This window comes from Netta rufina, assembly GCF_964035555.1.
Source record: "Netta rufina genome assembly, chromosome: 5".
NCBI classification, from domain to species: domain Eukaryota; kingdom Metazoa; phylum Chordata; class Aves; order Anseriformes; family Anatidae; genus Netta; species Netta rufina.
Window position 1 is genome coordinate 56654474 of NC_140128.1, and position 25489 is coordinate 56679962.

General features: G+C 51.9%; 1 protein-coding gene across 1 annotated transcript in view; it reads right to left on the reverse strand.

Annotated features, from left to right (window-relative positions):
• Positions 1-3134: 3134 nt before the first annotated feature.
• Positions 3135-25489, reverse strand: part of AHNAK2 (AHNAK nucleoprotein 2) — a 51252-nt gene continuing 28897 nt past the window's right edge. The window contains exon 7 of the mRNA XM_084288515.1: positions 3135-24882. Coding sequence (XP_084144641.1) covers positions 4144-24882 — 20739 coding nt within the window. The 3' untranslated portion in view covers positions 3135-4143. The remainder of the gene's footprint in view (positions 24883-25489) is intronic.

Here is a 25489-nt window from a genome sequence, read left to right on the forward strand (position 1 = left end):
CTGTATTAATAAATGTGTGCAGGAAAAACATCTGGACGGATTTTTCCCAGTACAAGCAGCACACGTGAATGGTGGGAGAATTTGAAAATCTTTTTGAGAAGTTAATGTGCTCATGAACATCAACGAAGCTACTTTCTGTAGAGCAATGCTCTCCTCTAGATGGCACTCGAAGCTACGTTTTCACTTTTTTTCCAAGGCAAGTTTAGCAGGAAAAGGAAGAAAACTTTTTCTTCCCCTTTTGAGCTCCAATCGGACAGTAATGGTAAGTTGTTTAGTGGGGCAAAGTTTCTGGGCAGGTTGTGAAGCTTGTATCTTGGTAATACAAGAATCCTCTAGAATCCTCTGGGATAAGATTCAACTTATAAAGGAAAATTTGATGCCTTCAAGGGTGCTATTTTATTTTCTGCCATCACCTGTTGTTTTTTGTTGTTGTTGTTTTGTTTTGTTTTGTTTTGTTTTTGTTTTGTTTTCCTCCACATACAAAGGAGGGCTTTGCAATTAAGGCAATGAACTGGATTTCAGATGAACTTGGGTTTAGTTTCCTTTTTTTTAATAAGTCTTTTGGGGCCTCTTGGTAGCTACACGTTATTTGTACTCTACTACAAAGGTAAAATATGGTGTAAATTATAACCTGGCCTTGCATCTCTCAGTATTTTCCTTTTCCATGTGTGAGACACGGATAGTAATAGTCCTTATCAACTCACCTATTGCTTGTCTCTTTCATTCAGATCGTGATTTCTTCAAGGTAATGATTTTCCCAAGTGTAACTCATTATTACACTTCACAATTCATTAATTATTATGTGTTAGCCTTGGATGGATTTTTCAGTTTGGAGGTCAACTAAGCCTTGACCACAGACAGTTCACATATTGCTCAGTACTGGTCTACTTGGGTGGGCCTAGGCAAAATTCCTGGCTTGGGTCTTGAGCATGGTAGTCTGCTAGACCCAGCTCTTCTCCCCTACCTGTGATGAAGTACATCTTTAGCTAATTGACCTGCCTTTATTTGAGAGGATTTCATGTAGAGCTTCTGCCCTGCTGTCCCAGCAAGTTTCTGAGGACACTTGGCTCAGTGCAAGGCCTTGTGGCTATAGCACTGCTGACAGCCATGCAGATGACAGCCATGCAGTACCTAGCAGGCTCCATAGCTTTATGTGTTTGGACAAGACAACAAAGTCACCTGAACTCATGCATTAGACATCAGCTTCATCCCAAAGCTTTTCTATTATCTGTTTTTGATCCTAATTTTTTGGTAGTTATAAATTTTTCAACACCTGCTGGCTCTTTCATCAGGAGCACTGGCTCCTTGGCCTTTGTGTTTTTTCATTCAGGATTAACTTTGGCTGCCTTGCCTTTGGGATATCAGAGGTCATACTTCAAACAGGAGACATGAAAAAGATGCAGAGTGACTTTTTTACACGGGCAGGTAGTGATAGGAGAAGGGGGTGTGGTTTTAAACTAAAAGTGAGGAATTTAGTCTAGAGGTTAGGAGGAAATTCTTCACCCAGAGGGTGGTGAGGCACTGACACAGGTTGCCCAGAGAAGCTGTGGATGCCCCATCCCTAGAGGTGCTCACAGCCAGGCTGGATGGGGCTTTGGGCAGCCTGGTCTGGTGGGAGGTGTCCCTGCCCATGGCAGGGGGGTGGAACTTGGTGATCTTTAAGGTCCATTACAACCCAAACCATTCTGTGATTCTGTGTTTCTAGGAAATATAACAGCAAAATAGCCAGCTAATTGTCATGTATTTATGTCCCAACAATGAAAGATACTGGGGTGGGGGAGAAGGAACGGCGACATACATGTCCTTCTTTTTAATGTATTTATAGCTCCCTTTCCATGCCAAATTGTAGTTCTAGGTTTGTGTGGCTGGAGACTGCACATAGATGTTTAGCTGAACAGCCCAATTTTCCAGCATTAAAAAATGAGCAGCAGTATCCCAAGAAACCTACCATAGTTAAGGAAACAGCCTGAGAGTCAAAAAATAGGTGGGGTCAGAAACACAGGAGCCTGTTGACAAGATGTCAGTGTTTTGCAGACTTGTGTCTGTGCTCCTTGCACTCTTTTAAGCTCTGTCCTTAGCTATTCCTGCAGTCAGACCATCGGGAAATACTTCGTTAACATGGTTGTTTTTTTCCTAACCTTCACTTTCACCAAGCTGACCGTAGCCTATTGGAGAAAGTTTTTATTGCTGCTTCTTTTCTCTATTGTTCTTTCCTCATCTACTTCATTCAACTTTTAATAACATAATAGAGAGTATTGCTCTGTGGTCATTGCTGTCTCAGAGCTCAGTTTTAATTGACCTCATTCTTTCACCATCATGACAGACTCCTACAGGTGGTGCTGTCAAGGTGGATTTCTTTCTGTGTGCCTAAGTTAAGGGACACTACCTGAGAAACTTTTTATGTGAAGGCTGCCTTTCAGGCAGATGAGAACTGCTGTTACAATGGGATGTCCTTTATTACATATATTACATTCTTCTGGTCTCAGTTTTTCTGGCGTGATCACAATGCTCTTCTTCAGTCCTCGTATATGTTGTCTGATGTGGTAACTTCGAGTCTTTTCAACAATGACACATAAACTTAGGGAAACTTTGGGGAAATGCTGCATGATCCACATACAGGCCTACTACTTATGTCCACAGTCTCTTCAGAGATAATATGAGGAACACAGGCTTCCAGAAGGTCTCTAGAATATTTAAGACTACCATGAAGATGCAGAAATGGAGAATACCTTGAGCTACAAGTGATTACACAAACAAGTACACTTCCATGATAACTCAATTTCTAAATTTTTTGCTATGTCTGCATTCCCTGTATGAAGTAGAATATAGAGATAGACAAGACAGGATGAGAAAAGGATGAGAAAAGACAGGATGAAAAAAAATAAAGATGCATGACTGCACATGCAAATTGTAAAACTTGGGATTGTAATGGGTGAAAAGTCTCAGATTAATTTGTAACCACTACCATCATATTTAGAAACTGTACTGCTATTAAGCAGTCACTTCAGAATAGATTAGGATACAATCAAACCTGCAAATCAAACCTGGGGTTTTCAGCTGCAGTTTTCAGAACCAGAAAATGGCACTATCAGTAATTCATGGTACTTGTTTTATTTTTCATATGGTGAGTTTATTGTGAATTAAGAATACAGACAGTGTTTTAATGATACATATGAAGGCTGTCACGTATGCACTCTGGTTTTGGCTGTGCACTTTAGAGAAGCATTAATATAAACAGAGGTAAATAATTATATACATCTCCTTTCCCAGAAAATCTTTGAAGCAATTCCACCAAAGTGTGGCAGATCATTCTGTGCATTTATCTATCCAGTAAATATACACATAAAAATTTATTTTTCCAAATTTTTATAATTATTCTTTACCACCATGTTTTATTTTGGTACCTTAAAATGTGAAATATTATTTTTGGTCTTGAATTTATTGATTTATTGATTTATTTTTGACCTTTTAAGGCTAAATATGACCCACCACAGTAATCTAAAATGAGAAGAGAGGAAGGGGTAAAGACTTAGTCTCTCTACACTAGTATTTTGTTTCCATTTTGCATTTTTAAATGACTGTGGAATATATGCATTACCTTAGCTGAAATAAAGAAAAATAGTTTAGTAAGAAAGCAAAAATAGGTCAGAAATGTCCAAAATCTAAACAGGTAAGTATAATTCTCGTAGTACTAGTTTATACTCTGTTTGCAAGTAATCTATAATCTAATCATAACTGGCATTGTTTTGAGAAGCATATTTAACAAGTTTGTATGTTGTCATTGAGTCTTTTCAATAGTTTACTTTCATGGTTCAGGTATCTTCTACGACTTTACTAAAACTATGAACTTCCCTGTACTTGTAGTAGTTGTTGCCTTTGGGGCAGATTTGGATGAAATAGTATTTTTATTACTGCACAGTACAGCACATTCATGTGTCTGAAGATTTAGAGGAGGTAAATCCTGTTCAGTCAATAGTTTTCATAAATATCAACTTTGAGTTTTGTTCAATTTTTGACTACTGGAAAATCAGGAAAACATTGTTTCTTTTTCTTTCTCTCTCTTTTTTCTTTCTCTATCTCTCTTTTTCTTTTTTCCGTATAGATTATTTTATTTTCACTGAGGGTGTTGAGAGAAGACAATCTTCATTTGGTTGTCTCTCCAGAAATATTAGATTGACTATCTTTTTCTTCCTCCAACAAGATTAGTTCAGTCCTTGCTGAAGATGTAACGATAGTTCGAGAGACTGGAACATTAGATGAGGTCCCATCAATTTCAACTTTTTCACCCTCTGTTGTTTCTTTGGGTGATAAGGTTTCTTGTGCATCGAAAAATACTTCAGGTTTATCTGATGGGCTATCTTCATCTGAGATTCTTCTCTCTTTATGACCTATCTCTTCTTTGTCAACAGTCTTAGCTTTTTTGGAAGGAGACGAGAAACCAAGCTTGGGAAATCTAAACCATCCAGTTTTTTCTGTTTGCTTAGAAGAATCACTAGCAGATGTGTCACTTGGTTTCATATCTTCTGGTTTCATTTCTTCTATTTTTTTTACTTCTGTTTTTGAATCTGAGCTTGTTTCATCACCAGAAGATGAAAAGCCAATACTTGGAAGCCAAAATTTGAATCTTCCAGGAGATCTTTTACTATCAGTCTTTTCTTTTTCGTTAGTTATGTATTTTTCTTCATCTTCTAGAGCTTCAGCTACATCCTCATCTTTAGAGAGAGGAGCTGTGGTTATTTCCTCTGGTGACTTGTCAGGATGACTCTCCTCAGGTTTACCAGAGGGCTTTACTTCAACGGCAAATGTTTTTAACTTTGGCAAACCTATCACTCTACTAGATCCTTCAGTCTCAGTGTGAGGTTTATCACATGGTTGAATCTCAGCACTGCCAGGCCTCTGTACGTCTGCTCCAAAGCTTTTACCAGAACATTCCATTGATGCATCTTCCACTGAAGATGGCTCCTGGACTAACACTTCTAAGTCACTGTGTGATTCAGGCAACTTCACCTTGAGCAATGAGAATCCCAAGGTAGCAGTTTTAACTTCAGATGAAAGAATCTCTGATTCCTTCACTATCTCAGTAGTGTAAATTTCACACCTTTCAATAGCAACATGTTCAGGTTCTACTATCTCACTCACTTCTTGGCCTTCTACATATGACCAATGAATGTCTTGCCCTGCATTTGAAAGGGAGGAATCTATGGTAGTAGTCATCTGTGCTGTTTTAATGTCAGGTTCAGTCAGAGTTAGAATTTTGCTTTTTGCTTTTTGAATATTGCCCTCTAGAGTCTCTGGAGTTTCTTCAGGGACAGCAGAACTTGCTTGCAGATGCACCACTTCAATGTCAGAAATAGTTCTTTTTTGATCCAGTACTACTTTTGACACTGAAACATCAGCTTCAGTTGGGAGAGCTTTGAAAGTGAATCTCGGTATTTTTAGCTTGGGAATTTTTATATTTACTTCCAGGCCATCTTGTGATTTGTCCACCGTTTCCTCTGTTATTCTAGCAGATGAGTCCATATGATCTCGAGTTGGACTTGTCAGGCCAATGGATCCTTCTAATTTTTGAAACTGCATTTCTGCTGTGCCTATTTCAGTTTCAGACACTGACATAGCTTCTGACTTTGGCAAATTGATATCATCTTTTAAACCCTTTACTTCTGAGTGCAACACTCCGAACTTTGGAATCTTAAACTTGTATGCTTTAATTTTACTCGTTTCTGCTCTGTCTTCTACTTGCTCTTCCACATTTGCAGACATGTCCTTTTCAACACTTTTTTTCACTTGAGATTTCATTTCAGGATCTACTCTGGCAATTTTAACATCCATTTTCACACCTGGAACTTCTACCTTTATATCTTCCAGCTTAGCTACAACATTTGTTGTAGACCATTCACACGAGGGCCATTTTAACTCACTGTCTTTTCCTATAATTTTCATCTCACCTGTCTTTATCTTTCCTGTATTAATCACTGCCCCTTGATTTTGAATGTCTAGCTCTCCCTTTGAAAGACTAACATCTGCTCTGTCCTGTGTTCCGTCCAGAGTAATTTCAGCTGATGATGTTTTAAATTCTGCACTTGAAGCCTCTAGTTCAGTGGTACTTTCAATCTTTGGGAGCTCTGTATCCTGTGATTTGACTTTATGCTCTTGAAGAGACAGAGTACATATAGGGAGCTTACTTGGTGAACTGCTGTCTCTGTCAATTTTTGAAACACTTATTTCTGGTTTAGTTAATTCTGTTGAAGACACTACGAATTCTGAAGTGTGCATTTTTTGTCCTTCAGCACCACGCTTAACTATGTCTGCATATGTTTCAGTTTTTGGAATATTCGCTCTACTATCTGTACTTTCTGCAGATAATGAAATATCGCCTTCCATCTTTGGCAAGCTAACACCAGAACCCTTCACAGATTCTCCTAATTTTTGAATCCCTTCTTTTCCAATAGTAATTTCAGCAACTGCATGTGGTAATGAGAAGGTATCTTCAGGAATACTCGTTTCAGTGTGTTCTTTGGAAGAGGGAATGCCTGCCTGAGTTTTTTCCAGACTTCTTTCAACATCAGCATCACCTTTTTTTTCCTTTAAGGATGTCCGGCCAAATGCAGGTATTCTGAATTTTGGCATTTTAAACCATCCCTGTTGTTCTTCAGTCTGAACTTCTTCAGCTTTAATTTCATGTTCTTCTTTTAATTTGACTTCTTTCTCCTCAGGACTCTCAGTATCTTCCTCTGTCATTGATTTAGACACTGCCTTGGGGCTTATGTCTACCTTTGGAGCTTCAGTGCCAGCTGTCAGAACTTGAGGTGTTTTTGCTTTACAAGCATAAATCCCTAATCCAGGATCTGGTGTATCAGATGTAAATTCTGATGCTGGCACTCCCACAGCAATGTCAGCAATTTCTGTTGTCATTTTTAGCTGGGGTAGCTCAGCTTCTATTTTTGGAGAGCTGATCTCTGACTCTGGGCCTTTCCCTTTTGTCAGGGAGATTCCAAACTTTGGCTTCTGGAATTTGGGCATTTTAATCTTCCCATCAGGACCTTCCACTTTCATCCTTCTTTCATCCATAATTAATGATCCTTCAGTTGCTGTTTCAGGGCTCTTCAGTTCAATTGCAGTATCTCCTTTGGAGTACTTAATACCCGTTTTTTGAATGAAATCATCATCAGAACTTGGTTTTAGGACAACCTGTTGAAAACTCCCCTCTGAGGCAGGCACAGCAGCATCAATCTTTGCTGAGATGACTCCCTTGTCAGTCTGGGAGGCTCCAGTTTCTGTTTTGGAAAACTCCAACGTGGAGATCTTAACTGCAGCTGGTTTTATGCTGATTTGTGCCCCTTCTTCTGTCCTTTTGGAATGACTTCTTTCTATATCAGGTATCTGTATGGAATCATCTCCATCTTTTTGTGTTTTAGGAATAGTAGCACCAGCTTCAACTTTTGGTGAGTGTGTCTGCGATTTGGGAACCTTGATCTTGGAAAGTGAAATTTTAGGCATGACAAACTGAGGTTTTTTAATTGGACTTTTCTGTTCATCTTTTCCTGCAGATATTTCGAGATCAAGGGCTGGCCTAGGACCTTGATCATCACTTGCAGTTCCTCCCACTTCAGTGTCTGTTCTGCCTGACTTTGCAGCAAGTTTATTATCTTCCAAAATTGCTCCAGAATCTGGCTTAACAGTTGTTTCCTTCTTTGGTGACCAATTGAAGGATGGAAGTTTGAATTTTGGCATTTTGAAATGTCCTTCTTTCTCTTCTCCATCTCCATCTGCACGCTTTATTTCCTCTTTATTTTTTAGTGCTATATCTGAATCCTGAATATCACTGTCTGTCTTTGGGATAGAAATGTCACCTGATGGGAGGTGAACATCAACTTCTGGTGCCTTATTGTCAGCTTCGGTTGTTTTGAATTTAGGGCTGGATGTTTCTGTTCCTGCACCACATTCCACCTCCAAATTTGGTGCTTCCATGGCAACATCAGCTATTTCTATCATTGCTTTTAGTTGGGGAACCATGGCTTCTGATTTGGATTGGCTGACCTCCTTTTCCGACCCTTTCCCTTTAGAATGTGTCATGCCAAACTTTGGCATTTGGAATTTAGACAATTTTGTTTTCCCTTCAGAACCTTCAGCTTTTATTTCTACACCCCCCACAGCAATTTCACTTTCAGTACTTGTCTCAGAACTCTTCACCTCAAAGGAGCCTTTAGCTATCATCTTAGTATCTGAGGTAGAGAGGCTGGTATCATCAACAGCTGATTTCAATGTTAAGCCATCCTGTTCACATACAGGAAGTATGATCTCACCTGTAGGCATGCTAATATCCACCTCTATTTTGGGAGCTTTGACTTCTGGTTTGGAAAATTCCAAAGTTGGAACTCTAACTTTTGGCATTTTTACACCCATTTCTGCCCTTTCTCCACTACTCCCTTTCTCAGATTCCTGTACTGAAACACCTCCGTCTTTTTCTTGCTTGGGGTCAAATACATCAGTTTCTAGTACGGGCAGAGAGACCTGGACTTTTTGACCCTTCACTTTAGGGAGTGAGATCTTTGGCATGATAAATTGGGACTTCTTGTTTTTTCCCTTTTCACCATCTTTTTCTGTTGCTGTATCCAATTCCATATGAAGGTGTTGATTCTCAGGGATAATTAGTGTTAACTTTGATTCTGTGTCTCCGGACGAAATAGACACATTGGATTCTTCCAGATGTCCCTCAGCTTCAGAAGGAGCAATAGCTTCTTTTTTTGGGGACCAACTAAATGAAGGTAGTTTGAATTTTGACATTTTAAATTTGCTTTCTTTCTCCTCCGTGTCCTTCTCTCCTGAAATTAATTCCTGTTCTGTCTTGCACTTTGGGCCATGGATTTCCATTTCTAATTCTGGCATGGCATCTTCTGTTGATGGGAGACTGACGTCCAACTTCGCTGCATCCGTAACACATTCGGGTGAAGGCTTTTGTAACTTTAGACTTAATTCTGCATCAGGAATCTGAGATGGATATTCAATATCAATATCAAACATATCAGATGTTATCTTTTCCTTGGCAATTTCAGATTCCACTTTGGAAACAACATCACTTTCTGATGGCTTTCCCTTAGACCAAGAAATTCCGAACTTTGGTTTTCGGAATTTAGGTATTTTAACTGTATATTCTGTGTGTCCAAGAGATATTTCAGCAGTTGGTGTTTTCATTCCTGGCTTTGTAATTCCTTCCTCCCAAGAACCATCTTCATTCAAAATTTCAAAATCTGATTCAGATTCTCCAATATTCATTTGATATTTAGTAAGAGTAACATCCCCCGTTGATAAAGGTGAATCCTGCTCAAATTTAGAAGAACTAATATCAACCTTAGAGAAACCCAAATTAGGAATTCTAAACTTGCTACTTTTGGGAGCATTATCTCCCTTAATATCAGAAAACAAATTAGAATCAAGACCGCCTGAAATCACAGCAGGAGATTCCTCGGTTACAGAATAACAACTAGATTCTGATTCAGAAACTTCCATAACAGACTTACTCTGTAGATGCTGCTTAGAACTTTTAGGAAGGGAAACCTTAGGAATTCTAAACAAAGAAGATTTAGTTTTAGTAACAGCCTCCTCCTTAACTGAGCTTGTACCTAAACCAACATCAATACCGGCCACTTGTATCTCGGCCCCGGGCAGGGTCACCTCAACGTCAGCAGCTCCCGAGGGCGCCGTCACTTGGGGCTCCTTGAGGCTCACGTCCACATCGGCGGCCACGGTGCCCTTGGCCTCTCTGCTGCTGGACCAGCCAAAGGAAGGCATGCCGAACTTGGGCATTTTGAACTTGCCGTCCTTGGCCTTCGTGGCCTCCTTCTCTGGGGCTTTTGCTTCCCCTTCGAGGGCGAGCGCCGCCTCGGGTGCCTGCAGCTCGACGCTGGCCTTTGGAAGGGTGACGTCGACGGAGGGCAGGCTGATGTCCACCTTGGGAGCTTTGATGTCAGCTTTGGGCATTTTGAGGGAGGGCTTTTCCAGCTTCCAGCCAGCCCCTTCGGTCTTGGCACCGGCAACGTCAGCTTTGAGGCCCAGTGCAGGGCCTTCCCCTGCCACCGTCACGGTGCCGGAGGGCAGGTCAACCTCAGCGGTGGGCAGGCTGACCTCGCCTTCGGGCCCTTCCGCCTTGGGCGCCGACACTCCGAATTTGGGCTTGTCGAACTTGGGCATCTTAAACTTCCCTTTGAGGCCCGTGGCTTCCAGCTCGGCTCCGTCAAGCGAGCCTTCGGCGGAGGGCACTTTCACGTCTACCTCGGGTGCCTGGAGGTCAAGGGAGCCTTCCACGGAGGGCAGCTTGATGTCGGGCGCCGAGATGCTGATGTCGACGGCGCCGGCCTTGACCTCTGCCTCTGGCAGGCTGGCCTCGACTTTGGGCAGGCTGACGTCCGCCTCGACTTTGGGAGCCTTGACGGTCGGCTTGGAGAAGGCCACGCTGGGCACCTTGACTTTTGGCATGTGTATTTTCATGCCGCTGCCCTCCACTTTGCCGGCAGCCACGTCCAGGCTGCCTTCGGCGTCGGGGCCCTGCAGGGTGAGCTCGCCCTCCGGGAGTTCGGCCTGGGCTTTGGGCACGGAGATCTCGCCCTTTGGCAGGCTGACCTGCACGTGGGGCGCTTTGACTTTGGGCAGCTTGACGCTGGGCATCTTGACATCGGGCATTTTGAACCGGCCTTTCTCGCCGTCTCCGCCGGCGGCTGTCTCGATGGTCACCTCGACGCCGGGAGCTTGGATCTCGGCCCCGGGCAGGGTCACCTCAACGTCGGCGGCTCCCGAGGGCGCCGTCACTTGGGGCTCCTTGAGGCTCACGTCCACATCGGCGGCCACGGTGCCCTTGGCCTCTCTGCTGCTGGACCAGCCAAAGGAAGGCATGCCGAACTTGGGCATTTTGAACTTGCCGTCCTTGGCCTTCGTGGCCTCCTTCTCTGGGGCTTTTGCTTCCCCTTCGAGGGCGAGCGCCGCCTCGGGTGCCTGCAGCTCGACGCTGGCCTTTGGAAGGGTGACGTCGACGGAGGGCAGGCTGATGTCCACCTTGGGAGCTTTGATGTCAGCTTTGGGCATTTTGAGGGAGGGCTTTTCCAGCTTCCAGCCAGCCCCTTCGGTCTTGGCACCGGCAACGTCAGCTTTGAGGCCCAGTGCAGGGCCTTCCCCTGCCACCGTCACGGTGCCGGAGGGCAGGTCAACCTCAGCGGTGGGCAGGCTGACCTCGCCTTTGGGCCCTTCCGCCTTGGGCGCCGACACTCTGAATTTGGGCTTGTCGAACTTGGGCATCTTAAACTTCCCTTTGAGGCCCGTGGCTTCCAGCTCGGCTCCGTCGAGCGAGCCTTCGGCAGAGGGCACTTTCACGTCTACCTCGGGTGCCTGGAGGTCAAGGGAGCCTTCCACGGAGGGCAGCTTGATGTCGGGCGCCGAGATGCTGATGTCGACGGCGCCGGCCTTGACCTCTGCCTCTGGCAGGCTGGCCTCGACTTTGGGCAGGCTGACGTCCGCCTCGACTTTGGGAGCCTTGACGGTCGGCTTGGAGAAGGCCACGCTGGGCACCTTGACTTTTGGCATGTGTATTTTCATGCCGCTGCCCTCCACTTTGCCGGCAGCCACGTCCAGGCTGCCTTCGGCGTCGGGGCCCTGCAGGGTGAGCTCGCCCTCCGGGAGTTCGGCCTGGGCTTTGGGCACGGAGATCTCTCCCTTTGGCAGGCTGACCTGCACGTGGGGCGCTTTGACTTTGGGCAGCTTGACGCTGGGCATCTTGACGTCGGGCATTTTGAACCGGCCTTTCTCGCCGTCTCCGCCGGCGGCTGTCTCGATGGTCACCTCGACGCCGGGAGCTTGGATCTCGGCCCCGGGCAGGGTCACCTCAACGTCGGCGGCTCCCGAGGGCGCCGTCACTTGGGGCTCCTTGAGGCTCACGTCCACATCGGCGGCCACGGTGCCCTTGGCCTCTCTGCTGCTGGACCAGCCAAAGGAAGGCATGCCGAACTTGGGCATTTTGAACTTGCCGTCCTTGGCCTTCGTGGCCTCCTTCTCTGGGGCTTTTGCTTCCCCTTCGAGGGCGAGCGCCGCCTCGGGTGCCTGCAGCTCGACGCTGGCCTTTGGAAGGGTGACGTCGACGGAGGGCAGGCTGATGTCCACCTTGGGAGCTTTGATGTCAGCTTTGGGCATTTTGAGGGAGGGCTTTTCCAGCTTCCAGCCAGCCCCTTCGGTCTTGGCACCGGCAACGTCAGCTTTGAGGCCCAGTGCAGGGCCTTCCCCTGCCACCGTCACGGTGCCGGAGGGCAGGTCAACCTCAGCGGTGGGCAGGCTGACCTCGCCTTCGGGCCCTTCCGCCTTGGGTGCCGACACTCCGAATTTGGGCTTGTCGAACTTGGGCATCTTAAACTTCCCTTTGAGGCCCGTGGCTTCCAGCTCGGCTCCGTCGAGCGAGCCTTCGGCGGAGGGCACTTTCACGTCTACCTCGGGTGCCTGGAGGTCAAGGGAGCCTTCCACGGAGGGCAGCTTGATGTCGGGCGCCGAGATGCTGATGTCGACGGCGCCGGCCTTGACCTCTGCCTCTGGCAGGCTGGCCTCGACTTTGGGCAGGCTGACGTCCGCCTCGACTTTGGGAGCCTTGACGGTCGGCTTGGAGAAGGCCACGCTGGGCACCTTGACTTTTGGCATGTGTATTTTCATGCCGCTGCCCTCCACTTTGCCGGCAGCCACGTCCAGGCTGCCTTCGGCGTCGGGGCCCTGCAGGGTGAGCTCGCCCTCCGGGAGTTCGGCCTGGGCTTTGGGCACGGAGATCTCGCCCTTTGGCAGGCTGACCTGCACGTGGGGCGCTTTGACTTTGGGCAGCTTGACGCTGGGCATCTTGACGTCGGGCATTTTGAACCGGCCTTTCTCGCCGTCTCCGCCGGCGGCTGTCTCGATGGTCACCTCGACGCCGGGAGCTTGGATCTCGGCCCCGGGCAGGGTCACCTCAACGTCGGCGGCTCCCGAGGGCGCCGTCACTTGGGGCTCCTTGAGGCTCACGTCCACATCGGCGGCCACGGTGCCCTTGGCCTCTCTGCTGCTGGACCAGCCAAAGGAAGGCATGCCGAACTTGGGCATTTTGAACTTGCCGTCCTTGGCCTTCGTGGCCTCCTTCTCTGGGGCTTTTGCTTCCCCTTCGAGGGCGAGCGCCGCCTCGGGTGCCTGCAGCTCGACGCTGGCCTTTGGAAGGGTGACGTCGACGGAGGGCAGGCTGATGTCCACCTTGGGAGCTTTGATGTCATCTTTGGGCATTTTGAGGGAGGGCTTTTCCAGCTTCCAGCCAGCCCCTTCGGTCTTGGCACCGGCAACGTCAGCTTTGAGGCCCAGTGCAGGGCCTTCCCCTGCCACCGTCACGGTGCCGGAGGGCAGGTCAACCTCAGTGGTGGGCAGGCTGATCTCGCCTTCGGGCCCTTCCGCCTTGGGTGCCGACACTCCGAATTTGGGCTTGTCGAACTTGGGCATCTTAAACTTCCCTTTGAGGCCCGTGGCTTCCAGCTCGGCTCCGTCGAGTGAGCCTTCGGCGGAGGGCACTTTCACGTCTACCTCGGGTGCCTGGAGGTCAAGGGAGCCTTCCACAGAGGGCAGCTTGATGTCGGGCGCCGAGATGCTGATGTCGACGGCGCCGGCCTTGACCTCTGCCTCTGGCAGGCTGGCCTCGACTTTGGGCAGGCTGACGTCCGCCTCGACTTTGGGAGCCTTGACGGTCGGCTTGGAGAAGGCCACGCTGGGCACCTTGACTTTTGGCATGTGTATTTTCATGCCGCTGCCCTCCACTTTGCCGGCAGCCACGTCCAGGCTGCCTTCGGCGTCGGGGCCCTGCAGGGTGAGCTCGCCCTCCGGGAGTTCGGCCTGGGCTTTGGGCACGGAGATCTCGCCCTTTGGCAGGCTGACCTGCACGTGGGGCGCTTTGACTTTGGGCAGCTTGACGCTGGGCATCTTGACGTCGGGCATTTTGAACCGGCCTTTCTCGCCGTCTCCGCCGGCGGCTGTCTCGATGGTCACCTCGACGCCGGGAGCTTGGATCTCGGCCCCGGGCAGGGTCACCTCAACGTCGGCGGCTCCCGAGGGCGCCGTCACTTGGGGCTCCTTGAGGCTCACGTCCACATCGGCGGCCACGGTGCCCTTGGCCTCTCTGCTGCTGGACCAGCCAAAGGAAGGCATGCCGAACTTGGGCATTTTGAACTTGCCGTCCTTGGCCTTCGTGGCCTCCTTCTCTGGGGCTTTTGCTTCCCCTTCGAGGGCGAGCGCCGCCTCGGGTGCCTGCAGCTCGACGCTGGCCTTTGGAAGGGTGACGTCGACGGAGGGCAGGCTGATGTCCACCTTGGGAGCTTTGATGTCAGCTTTGGGCATTTTGAGGGAGGGCTTTTCCAGCTTCCAGCCAGCCCCTTCGGTCTTGGCACCGGCAACGTCAGCTTTGAGGCCCAGTGCAGGGCCTTCCCCTGCCACCGTCACGGTGCCGGAGGGCAGGTCAACCTCAGCGGTGGGCAGGCTGACCTCGCCTTTGGGCCCTTCCGCCTTGGGTGCCGACACTCCGAATTTGGGCTTGTCGAACTTGGGCATCTTAAACTTCCCTTTGAGGCCCGTGGCTTCCAGCTCGGCTCCGTCGAGCGAGCCTTCGGCGGAGGGCACTTTCACGTCTACCTTGGGTGCCTGGAGGTCAAGGGAGCCTTCCACGGAGGGCAGCTTGATGTCGGGCGCCGAGATGCTGATGTCGACGGCGCCGGCCTTGACCTCTGCCTCTGGCAGGCTGGCCTCGACTTTGGGCAGGCTGACGTCCGCCTCGACTTTGGGAGCCTTGACGGTCGGCTTGGAGAAGGCCACGCTGGGCACCTTGACTTTTGGCATGTGTATTTTCATGCCGCTGCCCTCCACTTTGCCGGCAGCCACGTCCAGGCTGCCTTCGGCGTCGGGGCCCTGCAGGGTGAGCTCGCCCTCCGGGAGTTCGGCCTGGGCTTTGGGCACGGAGATCTCGCCCTTTGGCAGGCTGACCTGCACGTGGGGCGCTTTGACTTTGGGCAGCTTGACGCTGGGCATCTTGACGTCGGGCATTTTGAACCGGCCTTTCTCGCCGTCTCCGCCGGCGGCTGTCTCGATGGTCACCTCGACGCCGGGAGCTTGGATCTCGGCCCCGGGCAGGGTCACCTCAACGTCGGCGGCTCCCGAGGGCGCCGTCACTTGGGGCTCCTTGAGGCTCACGTCCACATCGGCGGCCACGGTGCCCTTGGCCTCTCTGCTGCTGGACCAGCCAAAGGAAGGCATGCCGAACTTGGGCATTTTGAACTTGCCGTCCTTGGCCTTCGTGGCTTCCTTCTCTGGGGCTTTTGCTTCCCCTTCGAGGGCGAGCGCCGCCTCGGGTGCCTGCAGCTCGACGCTGGCCTTTGGAAGGGTGACGTCGACGGAGGGCAGGCTGATGTCCACCTTGGGAGCTTTGATGTCAGCTTTGGGCATTTTGAGGGAGGGCTTTTCCAGCTTCCAGCCAGCCCCTTCGGTCTTGGCACCGGCAACGTCAGCTTTGAGGCCCAGTGCAGGGCCTTCCCCTGCCACCGTCACGGTGCCGGAGGGCAGGTCAACCTCAGCGGTGGGCAGGCTGACCTCGCCTTCGGGCCCTTCCGCCTTGGGCGCCGACACTCCGAATTTGGGCTTGTCGAACTTGGGCATCTTAAACTTCCCTTTGAGGCCCGCGGCTTCCAGCTCGGCTCCGTCGAGCGAGCCTTCGGCGGAGGGCACTTTCACGTCTACCTCGGGTGCCTGGAGGTCAAGGGAGCCTTCCACAGAGGGCAGCTTGATGTCGGGCGCCGAGATGCTGATGTCGACGGCGCCGGCCTTGACCTCTGCCTCTGGCAGGCTGGCCTCGACTTTGGGCAGGCTGACGTCCGCCTCGACTTTGGGAGCCTTGACGGTCGGCTTGGAGAAGGCCACGCTGGGCACCTTGACTTTTGGCATGTGTATTTTCATGCCGCTGCCCTCCACTTTGCCGGCAGCCACGTCCAGGCTGCCTTCGGCGTCGGGGCCCTGCAGGGTGAGCTCGCCCTCCGGGAGTTCGGCCTGGGCTTTGGGCACGGAGATCTCGCCCTTTGGCAGGCTGACCTGCACGTGGGGCGCTTTGACTTTGGGCAGCTTGACGCTGGGCATCTTGACGTCGGGCATTTTGAACCGGCCTTTCTCGCCGTCTCCGCCGGCGGCTGTCTCGATGGTCACCTCGACGCCGGGAGCTTGGATCTCGGCCCCGGGCAGGGTCACCTCAACGTCGGCGGCTCCCGAGGGCGCCGTCACTTGGGGCTCCTTGAGGCTCACGTCCACATCGGCGGCCACGGTGCCCTTGGCCTCTCTGCTGCTGGACCAGCCAAAGGAAGGCATGCCGAACTTGGGCATTTTGAACTTGCCGTCCTTGGCCTTCGTGGCTTCCTTCTCTGGGGCTTTTGCTTCCCCTTCGAGGGCGAGCGCCGCCTCGGGTGCCTGCAGCTCGACGCTGGCCTTTGGAAGGGTGACGTCGACGGAGGGCAGGCTGATGTCCACCTTGGGAGCTTTGATGTCAGCTTTGGGCATTTTGAGGGAGGGCTTTTCCAGCTTCCAGCCAGCCCCTTCGGTCTTGGCACCGGCAACGTCAGCTTTGAGGCCCAGTGCAGGGCCTTCCCCTGCCACCGTCACGGTGCCGGAGGGCAGGTCAACCTCAGCGGTGGGCAGGCTGACCTCGCCTTCGGGCCCTTCCGCCTTGGGCGCCGACACTCCGAATTTGGGCTTGTCGAACTTGGGCATCTTAAACTTCCCTTTGAGGCCCGCGGCTTCCAGCTCGGCTCCGTCGAGCGAGCCTTCGGCGGAGGGCACTTTCACGTCTACCTCGGGTGCCTGGAGGTCAAGGGAGCCTTCCACAGAGGGCAGCTTGATGTCGGGCGCCGAGATGCTGATGTCGACGGCGCCGGCCTTGACCTCTGCCTCTGGCAGGCTGGCCTCGACTTTGGGCAGGCTGACGTCCGCCTCGACTTTGGGAGCCTTGACGGTCGGCTTGGAGAAGGCCACGCTGGGCACCTTGACTTTTGGCATGTGTATTTTCATGCCGCTGCCCTCCACTTTGCCGGCAGCCACGTCCAGGCTGCCTTCGGCGTCGGGGCCCTGCAGGGTGAGCTCGCCCTCCGGGAGTTCGGCCTGGGCTTTGGGCACGGAGATCTCGCCCTTTGGCAGGCTGACCTGCACGTGGGGCGCTTTGACTTTGGGCAGCTTGACGCTGGGCATCTTGACGTCGGGCATTTTGAACCGGCCTTTCTCGCCGTCTCCGCCGGCGGCTGTCTCGATGGTCACCTCGACGCCGGGAGCTTGGATCTCGGCCCCGGGCAGGGTCACCTCAACGTCGGCGGCTCCCGAGGGCGCCGTCACTTGGGGCTCCTTGAGGCTCACGTCCACATCGGCGGCCACGGTGCCCTTGGCCTCTCTGCTGCTGGACCAGCCAAAGGAAGGCATGCCGAACTTGGGCATTTTGAACTTGCCGTCCTTGGCCTTCGTGGCTTCCTTCTCTGGGGCTTTTGCTTCCCCTTCGAGGGCGAGCGCCGCCTCGGGTGCCTGCAGCTCGACGCTGGCCTTTGGAAGGGTGACGTCGACGGAGGGCAGGCTGATGTCCACCTTGGGAGCTTTGATGTCAGCTTTGGGCATTTTGAGGGAGGGCTTTTCCAGCTTCCAGCCAGCCCCTTCAGTCTTGGCACCGGCAACGTCAGCTTTGAGGCCCAGTGCAGGGCCTTCCCCTGCCACCGTCACGGTGCCGGAGGGCAGGTCAGCCTCAGCGGTGGGCAGGCTGACCTCGCCTTCGGGCCCTTCCGCCTTGGGCGCCGACACTCCGAATTTGGGCTTGTCGAACTTGGGCATCTTAAACTTCCCTTTGAGGCCCGTGGCTTCCAGCTCGGCTCCGTCGAGCGAGCCTTCGGCGGAGGGCACTTTCACGTCTACCTCGGGTGCCTGGAGGTCAAGGGAGCCTTCCACGGAGGGCAGCTTGATGTCGGGCGCCGAGATGCTGATGTCGACGGCGCCGGCCTTGACCTCTGCCTCTGGCAGGCTGGCCTCGACTTTGGGCAGGCTGACGTCCGCCTCGACTTTGGGAGCCTTGACGGTCGGCTTGGAGAAGGCCACGCTGGGCACCTTGACTTTTGGCATGTGTATTTTCATGCCGCTGCCCTCCACTTTGCCGGCAGCCACGTCCAGGCTGCCTTCGGCGTCGGGGCCCTGCAGGGTGAGCTCGCCCTCCGGGAGTTCGGCCTGGGCTTTGGGCACGGAGATCTCGCCCTTTGGCAGGCTGACCTGCACGTGGGGCGCTTTGACTTTGGGCAGCTTGACGCTGGGCATCTTGACGTCGGGCATTTTGAACCGGCCTTTCTCGCCGTCTCCGCCGGCGGCTGTCTCGATGGTCACCTCGACGCCGGGAGCTTGGATCTCGGCCCCGGGCAGGGTCACCTCAACGTCGGCGGCTCCCGAGGGCGCCGTCACTTGGGGCTCCTTGAGGCTCACGTCCACATCGGCGGCCACGGTGCCCTTGGCCTCTCTGCTGCTGGACCAGCCAAAGGAAGGCATGCCGAACTTGGGCATTTTGAACTTGCCGTCCTTGGCCTTCGTGGCCTCCTTCTCTGGGGCTTTTGCTTCCCCTTCGAGGGTGAGCGCCGCCTCGGGTGCCTGCAGCTCGACGCTGGCCTTTGGAAGGGTGACGTCGACGGAGGGCAGGCTGATGTCCACCTTGGGAGCTTTGATGTCAGCTTTGGGCATTTTGAGGGAGGGCTTTTCCAGCTTCCAGCCAGCCCCTTCGGTCTTGGCACCGGCAACGTCAGCTTTGAGGCCCAGTGCAGGGCCTTCCCCTGCCACCGTCACGGTGCCGGAGGGCAGGTCAACCTCAGCGGTGGGCAGGCTGACCTCGCCTTCGGGCCCTTCCGCCTTGGGTGCCGACACTCCGAATTTGGGCTTGTCGAACTTGGGCATCTTAAACTTCCCTTTGAGGCCCGTGGCTTCCAGCTCGGCTCCGTCGAGCGAGCCTTCGGCGGAGGGCACTTTCACGTCTACCTCGGGTGCCTGGAGGTCAAGGGAGCCTTCCACGGAGGGCAGCTTGATGTCGGGCGCCGAGATGCTGATGTCGACGGCGCCGGCCTTGACCTCTGCCTCTGGCAGGCTGGCCTCGACTTTGGGCAGGCTGACGTCCGCCTCGACTTTGGGAGCCTTGACGGTCGGCTTGGAGAAGGCCACGCTGGGCACCTTGACTTTTGGCATGTGTATTTTCATGCCGCTGCCCTCCACTTTGCCGGCAGCCACGTCCAGGCTGCCTTCGGCGTCGGGGCCCTGCAGGGTGAGCTCGCCCTCCGGGAGTTCGGCCTGGGCTTTGGGCACGGAGATCTCGCCCTTTGGCAGGCTGACCTGCACGTGGGGCGCTTTGACTTTGGGCAGCTTGACGCTGGGCATCTTGACGTCGGGCATTTTGAACCGGCCTTTCTCGCCGTCTCCGCCGGCGGCTGTCTCGATGGTCACCTCGACGCCGGGAGCTTGGATCTCGGCCCCGGGCAGGGTCACCTCAACGTCGGCGGCTCCCGAGGGCGCCGTCACTTGGGGCTCCTTGAGGCTCACGTCCACATCGGCGGCCACGGTGCCCTTGGCCTCTCTGCTGCTGGACCAGCCAAAGGAAGGCATGCCGAACTTGGGCATTTTGAACTTGCCGTCCTTGGCCTTCGTGGCTTCCTTCTCTGGGGCTTTTGCTTCCCCTTCGAGGGCGAGCGCCGCCTCGGGTGCCTGCAGCTCGACGCTGGCCTTTGGAAGGGTGACGTCGACGGAGGGCAGGCTGATGTCCACCTTGGGAGCTTTGATGTCAGCTTTGGGCATTTTGAGGGAGGGCTTTTCCAGCTTCCAGCCAGCCCCTTCGGTCTTGGCACCGGCAACGTCAGCTTTGAGGCCCAGTGCAGGGCCTTCCCCTGCCACCGTCACGGTGCCGGAGGGCAGGTCAACCTCAGCGGTGGGCAGGCTGACCTCGCCTTCGGGCCCTTCCGCCTTGGGCGCCGACACTCCGAATTTGGGCTTGTCGAACTTGGGCATCTTAAACTTCCCTTTGAGGCCCGTGGCTTCCAGCTCGGCTCCGTCGAGCGAGCCTTCGGCAGAGGGCACTTTCACGTCTACCTCGGGTGCCTGGAGGTCAAGGGAGCCTTCCACGGAGGGCAGCTTGATGTCGGGCGCCGAGATGCTGATGTCGACGGCGCCGGCCTTGACCTCTGCCTCTGGCAGGCTGGCCTCGACTTTGGGCAGGCTGACGTCCGCCTCGACTTTGGGAGCCTTGACGGTCGGCTTGGAGAAGGCCACGCTGGGCACCTTGACTTTTGGCATGTGTATTTTCATGCCGCTGCCCTCCACTTTGCCGGCAGCCACGTCCAGGCTGCCTTCGGCGTCGGGGCCCTGCAGGGTGAGCTCGCCCTCCGGGAGTTCGGCCTGGGCTTTGGGCACGGAGATCTCGCCCTTTGGCAGGCTGACCTGCACGTGGGGCGCTTTGACTTTGGGCAGCTTGACGCTGGGCATCTTGACGTCGGGCATTTTGAACCGGCCTTTCTCGCCGTCTCCGCCGGCGGCTGTCTCGATGGTCACCTCGACGCCGGGAGCTTGGATCTCGGCCCCGGGCAGGGTCACCTCAACGTCGGCGGCTCCCGAGGGCGCCGTCACTTGGGGCTCCTTGAGGCTCACGTCCACATCGGCGGCCACGGTGCCCTTGGCCTCTCTGCTGCTGGACCAGCCAAAGGAAGGCATGCCGAACTTGGGCATTTTGAACTTGCCGTCCTTGGCCTTCGTGGCCTCCTTCTCTGGGGCTTTTGCTTCCCCTTCGAGGGCGAGCGCCGCCTCGGGTGCCTGCAGCTCGACGCTGGCCTTTGGAAGGGTGACGTCGACGGAGGGCAGGCTGATGTCCACCTTGGGAGCTTTGATGTCAGCTTTGGGCATTTTGAGGGAGGGCTTTTCCAGCTTCCAGCCAGCCCCTTCGGTCTTGGCACCGGCAACGTCAGCTTTGAGGCCCAGTGCAGGGCCTTCCCCTGCCACCGTCACGGTGCCGGAGGGCAGGTCAACCTCAGCGGTGGGCAGGCTGACCTCGCCTTCGGGCCCTTCCGCCTTGGGCGCCGACACTCCGAATTTGGGCTTGTCGAACTTGGGCATCTTAAACTTCCCTTTGAGGCCCGTGGCTTCCAGCTCGGCTCCGTCGAGCGAGCCTTCGGCAGAGGGCACTTTCACGTCTACCTCGGGTGCCTGGAGGTCAAGGGAGCCTTCCACGGAGGGCAGCTTGATGTCGGGCGCCGAGATGCTGATGTCGACGGCGCCGGCCTTGACCTCTGCCTCTGGCAGGCTGGCCTCGACTTTGGGCAGGCTGACGTCCGCCTCGACTTTGGGAGCCTTGACGGTCGGCTTGGAGAAGGCCACGCTGGGCACCTTGACTTTTGGCATGTGTATTTTCATGCCGCTGCCCTCCACTTTGCCGGCAGCCACGTCCAGGCTGCCTTCGGCGTCGGGGCCCTGCAGGGTGAGCTCGCCCTCCGGGAGTTCGGCCTGGGCTTTGGGCACGGAGATCTCGCCCTTTGGCAGGCTGACCTGCACGTGGGGCGCTTTGACTTTGGGCAGCTTGACGCTGGGCATCTTGACGTCGGGCATTTTGAACCGGCCTTTCTCGCCGTCTCCGCCGGCGGCTGTCTCGATGGTCACCTCGACGCCGGGAGCTTGGATCTCGGCCCCGGGCAGGGTCACCTCAACGTCGGCGGCTCCCGAGGGCGCCGTCACTTGGGGCTCCTTGAGGCTCACGTCCACATCGGCGGCCACGGTGCCCTTGGCCTCTCTGCTGCTGGACCAGCCAAAGGAAGGCATGCCGAACTTGGGCATTTTGAACTTGCCGTCCTTGGCCTTCGTGGCTTCCTTCTCTGGGGCTTTTGCTTCCCCTTCGAGGGCGAGCGCCGCCTCGGGTGCCTGCAGCTCGACGCTGGCCTTTGGAAGGGTGACGTCGACGGAGGGCAGGCTGATGTCCACGTTGGGAGCTTTGATGTCAGCTTTGGGCATTTTGAGGGAGGGCTTTTCCAGCTTCCAGCCAGCCCCTTCGGTCTTGGCACCGGCAACGTCAGCTTTGAGGCCCAGTGCAGGGCCTTCCCCTGCCACCGTCACGGTGCCGGAGGGCAGGTCAACCTCAGCGGTGGGCAGGCTGACCTCGCCTTCGGGCCCTTCCGCCTTGGGCGCCGACACTCCGAATTTGGGCTTGTCGAACTTGGGCATCTTAAACTTCCCTTTGAGGCCCGTGGCTTCCAGCTCGGCTCCGTCGAGCGAGCCTTCGGCGGAGGGCACTTTCACGTCTACCTCGGGTGCCTGGAGGTCAAGGGAGCCTTCCACGGAGGGCAGCTTGATGTCGGGCGCCGAGATGCTGATGTCGACGGCGCCGGCCTTGACCTCTGCCTCTGGCAGGCTGGCCTCGACTTTGGGCAGGCTGACGTCCGCCTCGACTTTGGGAGCCTTGCTGCTGGGCATCTTGACGTCGGGCATTTTGAACCAGCCTTTCTCACTGTCTCCGCTGGCGGCTGTCTCGATGGTCACCTCGATGCCGGGAGCTTGGATCTCGGCCCTGGACAGGGTCACCTCAACGTCGGCGGCTCCCGAGGGCGCCGTCACTTGGGGCTCCTTGAGGCTCACGTCCACATCGGCGGCCACGGTGCCCTTGGCCTCTCTGCTGCTGGACCAGCCAAAGGAAGGCATGCCGAACTTGGGCATTTTGAACTTGCCGTCCTTGGCCTTCGTGGCCTCCTTCTCTGGGGCTTTTGCTTCCCCTTCGAGGGCGTGCACCGCCTCGGGTGCCTGCAGCTCGACGCTGGCCTTTGGAAGGGTGACGTCGACGGAGGGCAGGCTGATGTCCACCTTAGGAGCTTTGGTGTCAGCTTTGAGGGAGGGTTTTTTCTCTATAACTTCCTGCGCTGTCATTGTAACCGTGATTTTTCCTTTTTTTGGTTCTGAAATTTCATTTTCTGAATATTTTACATTCGTTTTGTATTTTGTTATTTCTATATTTTCTGTTGGAACTTCTGTGTGTTGTTTAAATAATCCTTTTTTTGTTAATTTTCTCTTTTTTTCTTTCATTTTTATTTCTTTTTCATCTTTTGTTGTTCCTATTTGAGAGATAGTTTCTTCTTTTTTCTCGGTTGGTGTACTGGGTTCATCCATTTTTACTTCTTCGTCAGTTTTTATAGGCTGTATTTGTCCTGTTGTTTTTTCCAAATGTATGTCTGGTAATGACTCTTTTATATGTTGCTTTTTTATTGTTGGTAATTCATCTCCTAGTGTGTGTTCGATATTTTTTTCGCTTATTTTTTCTTTGGATATTCCTATCTCCATTTCAGCATTTGGAAATGTCGTATCTTCTCCTGATACACTCATTTCCATTTTTGCTCCTTCTTTTAGGGATGGCATCTTTGCTTCCTTGTCCCTTAACTGACTGTAAGGTTCCCCTGTCTCATCCTTTGCGGTTGCCCAGGTAAATGTAGGCAGTTTAAACTTTGGTAGTCTGAATTTGCTTTCTTTTCCTTCCGTATCCTTTTCACCTGTCTTCATGCCACTGTCCATCTTCAAGTCTTTATCACTCATGGGCATATCATCCTCTGTCTGTGCCTTTTTAACAATATCATCTGATTCAACTGTGCTGTCTTCTCTTGATATTTTAGTGTCAGCTTTAGGTATTTTGGCAATTTTGAATGATGGTATTTGCATTTTCAAAGTAGATTCTTCTGATTCTGCATCAGATATGTGAGTTTTCACTTCTAACTTCCTGCCTACCTCTGTAATTTCATCAGCTGTTGTTTCTGGTACAGAACATGGAACATCACTTTCTGGTTTGGTTAAAGTGTTCTCAGTCTCTGGCTCTTTTCTTTTGGGCACTGAAATTTCAGATTTTGTTTTCGGAAGTTTTGGTATTTGTGTGTCATCTTCCATTTGCTTTTCTTCTGTTTCCAGTATGTCAGGTGTATGTAATTCTGCTTTAGCAGTGCCTATTTCTAGACCTTTTACCTGTATGGATCCTTTTGCTGCATGATCCATTATGTCTATGTTAATTCCAGATTCTCCTTCTGTTTTATCAGCTGTTCCTTTCTGTTTCTTTTTCCGTGATCTTGATGAGGCTTGTGGTAGTTGTTTAGTTGGACTTTCTTTCAGATCTGCTGCTTCTGAACTGGGCTTCAGTACCTGTGTTGTTATAGCTGGTCCTTCAGGTACAGTAAGCTTCAGTGCTGATTTCTTTTCCTTTTCTGTTTTAATGCTTATTTCAACTTCAGGGCATTTTTTTTCATGAGTGGGAATACCGTTTTTCATATCTTTTAAGTCTTTTGTTAAAGTTTCATGTAACTCCTCTGTTTTCATTTCATAAGCAGGAGATGTGGTATATTCAACAGTCAGTATTTCAGGACTTTCCATGCTGATATCTTCTTTATGTATCTTTTGTCTTTCAGATAACAGTGTAGCTTTTATTTCTTTTTTTTGCTTGTCTTGAGATTCTCCTTTGGATCTGTGCATTTTGAATCCAATACTAGGGAACTTCAGTTTCTTTTGGCTTCCTTTTTTTTCTTTAATATGAACTTCTTGTTGAAATTGAGACTCTGTGTCTGTGCTTGTAGGGGAAATATCCTGTAGAGCAGGCTCATATGCATCAGATGTACTATGAGATCTTCTGTGTCCCAATATCTTTTTATTTTTAATTGACTGGAATTTTGGCCATGACAATCTGTCTTTTTTAGGTCTCTTGCTTCTTCCTACCCTTTGGTTTACAATTAATGTTTCCCTGTCTTCTTCTGAAATAGTTTTTCCTGAAATATGCAGTGTTTCTTCAGGAATGCTTTCACTGAGTTCTTTTTCCTGAAAGAACAAATATAGTTAGTAGATTAAGAGTTAACTAAATATAGAGGCAAGACAAAAAATATAGACAATAAAATATAGACAATAAAATATATACTATAAAATATGTAGAGAATTGAGCTTTGTATTCACGTTATCTGCTTCTTATGTTAAAAAATCCTGAAAATGGAGGATGTAATTCAGGCAGAAATTACATAAAGTAAATAGATTATATGACAGTAATATGTGGACTTGTGAAAGTATACCATCGTTGCAAAACATCTCTCTGTATTGCTGTATAAATACATGTATATATGAAGAGAAAATATGCAAAAATAATTTTGAATGTGGTGAAGACCTGTGAGCAGATCCTGCCTATGGAGATATCAGGGATTCAACATATTTTTATGATAATATTTCATTGCTGAGCTTTTGAGAAAAATATTTACTGGTATCTTACACTTTGAAAATATTGAACATAAATATTAGAGTTTACCTGAGCTCATTCAATCAGTGAACTGAAACAGCTCTGACTCACTAGAGAAGAATGTTTTTTCTACCCTAAATCAAGATTGTGTTTTTATCCAAAATCTATAGTCTTGCCCAGAATGTTTATAAGGATGCAAAT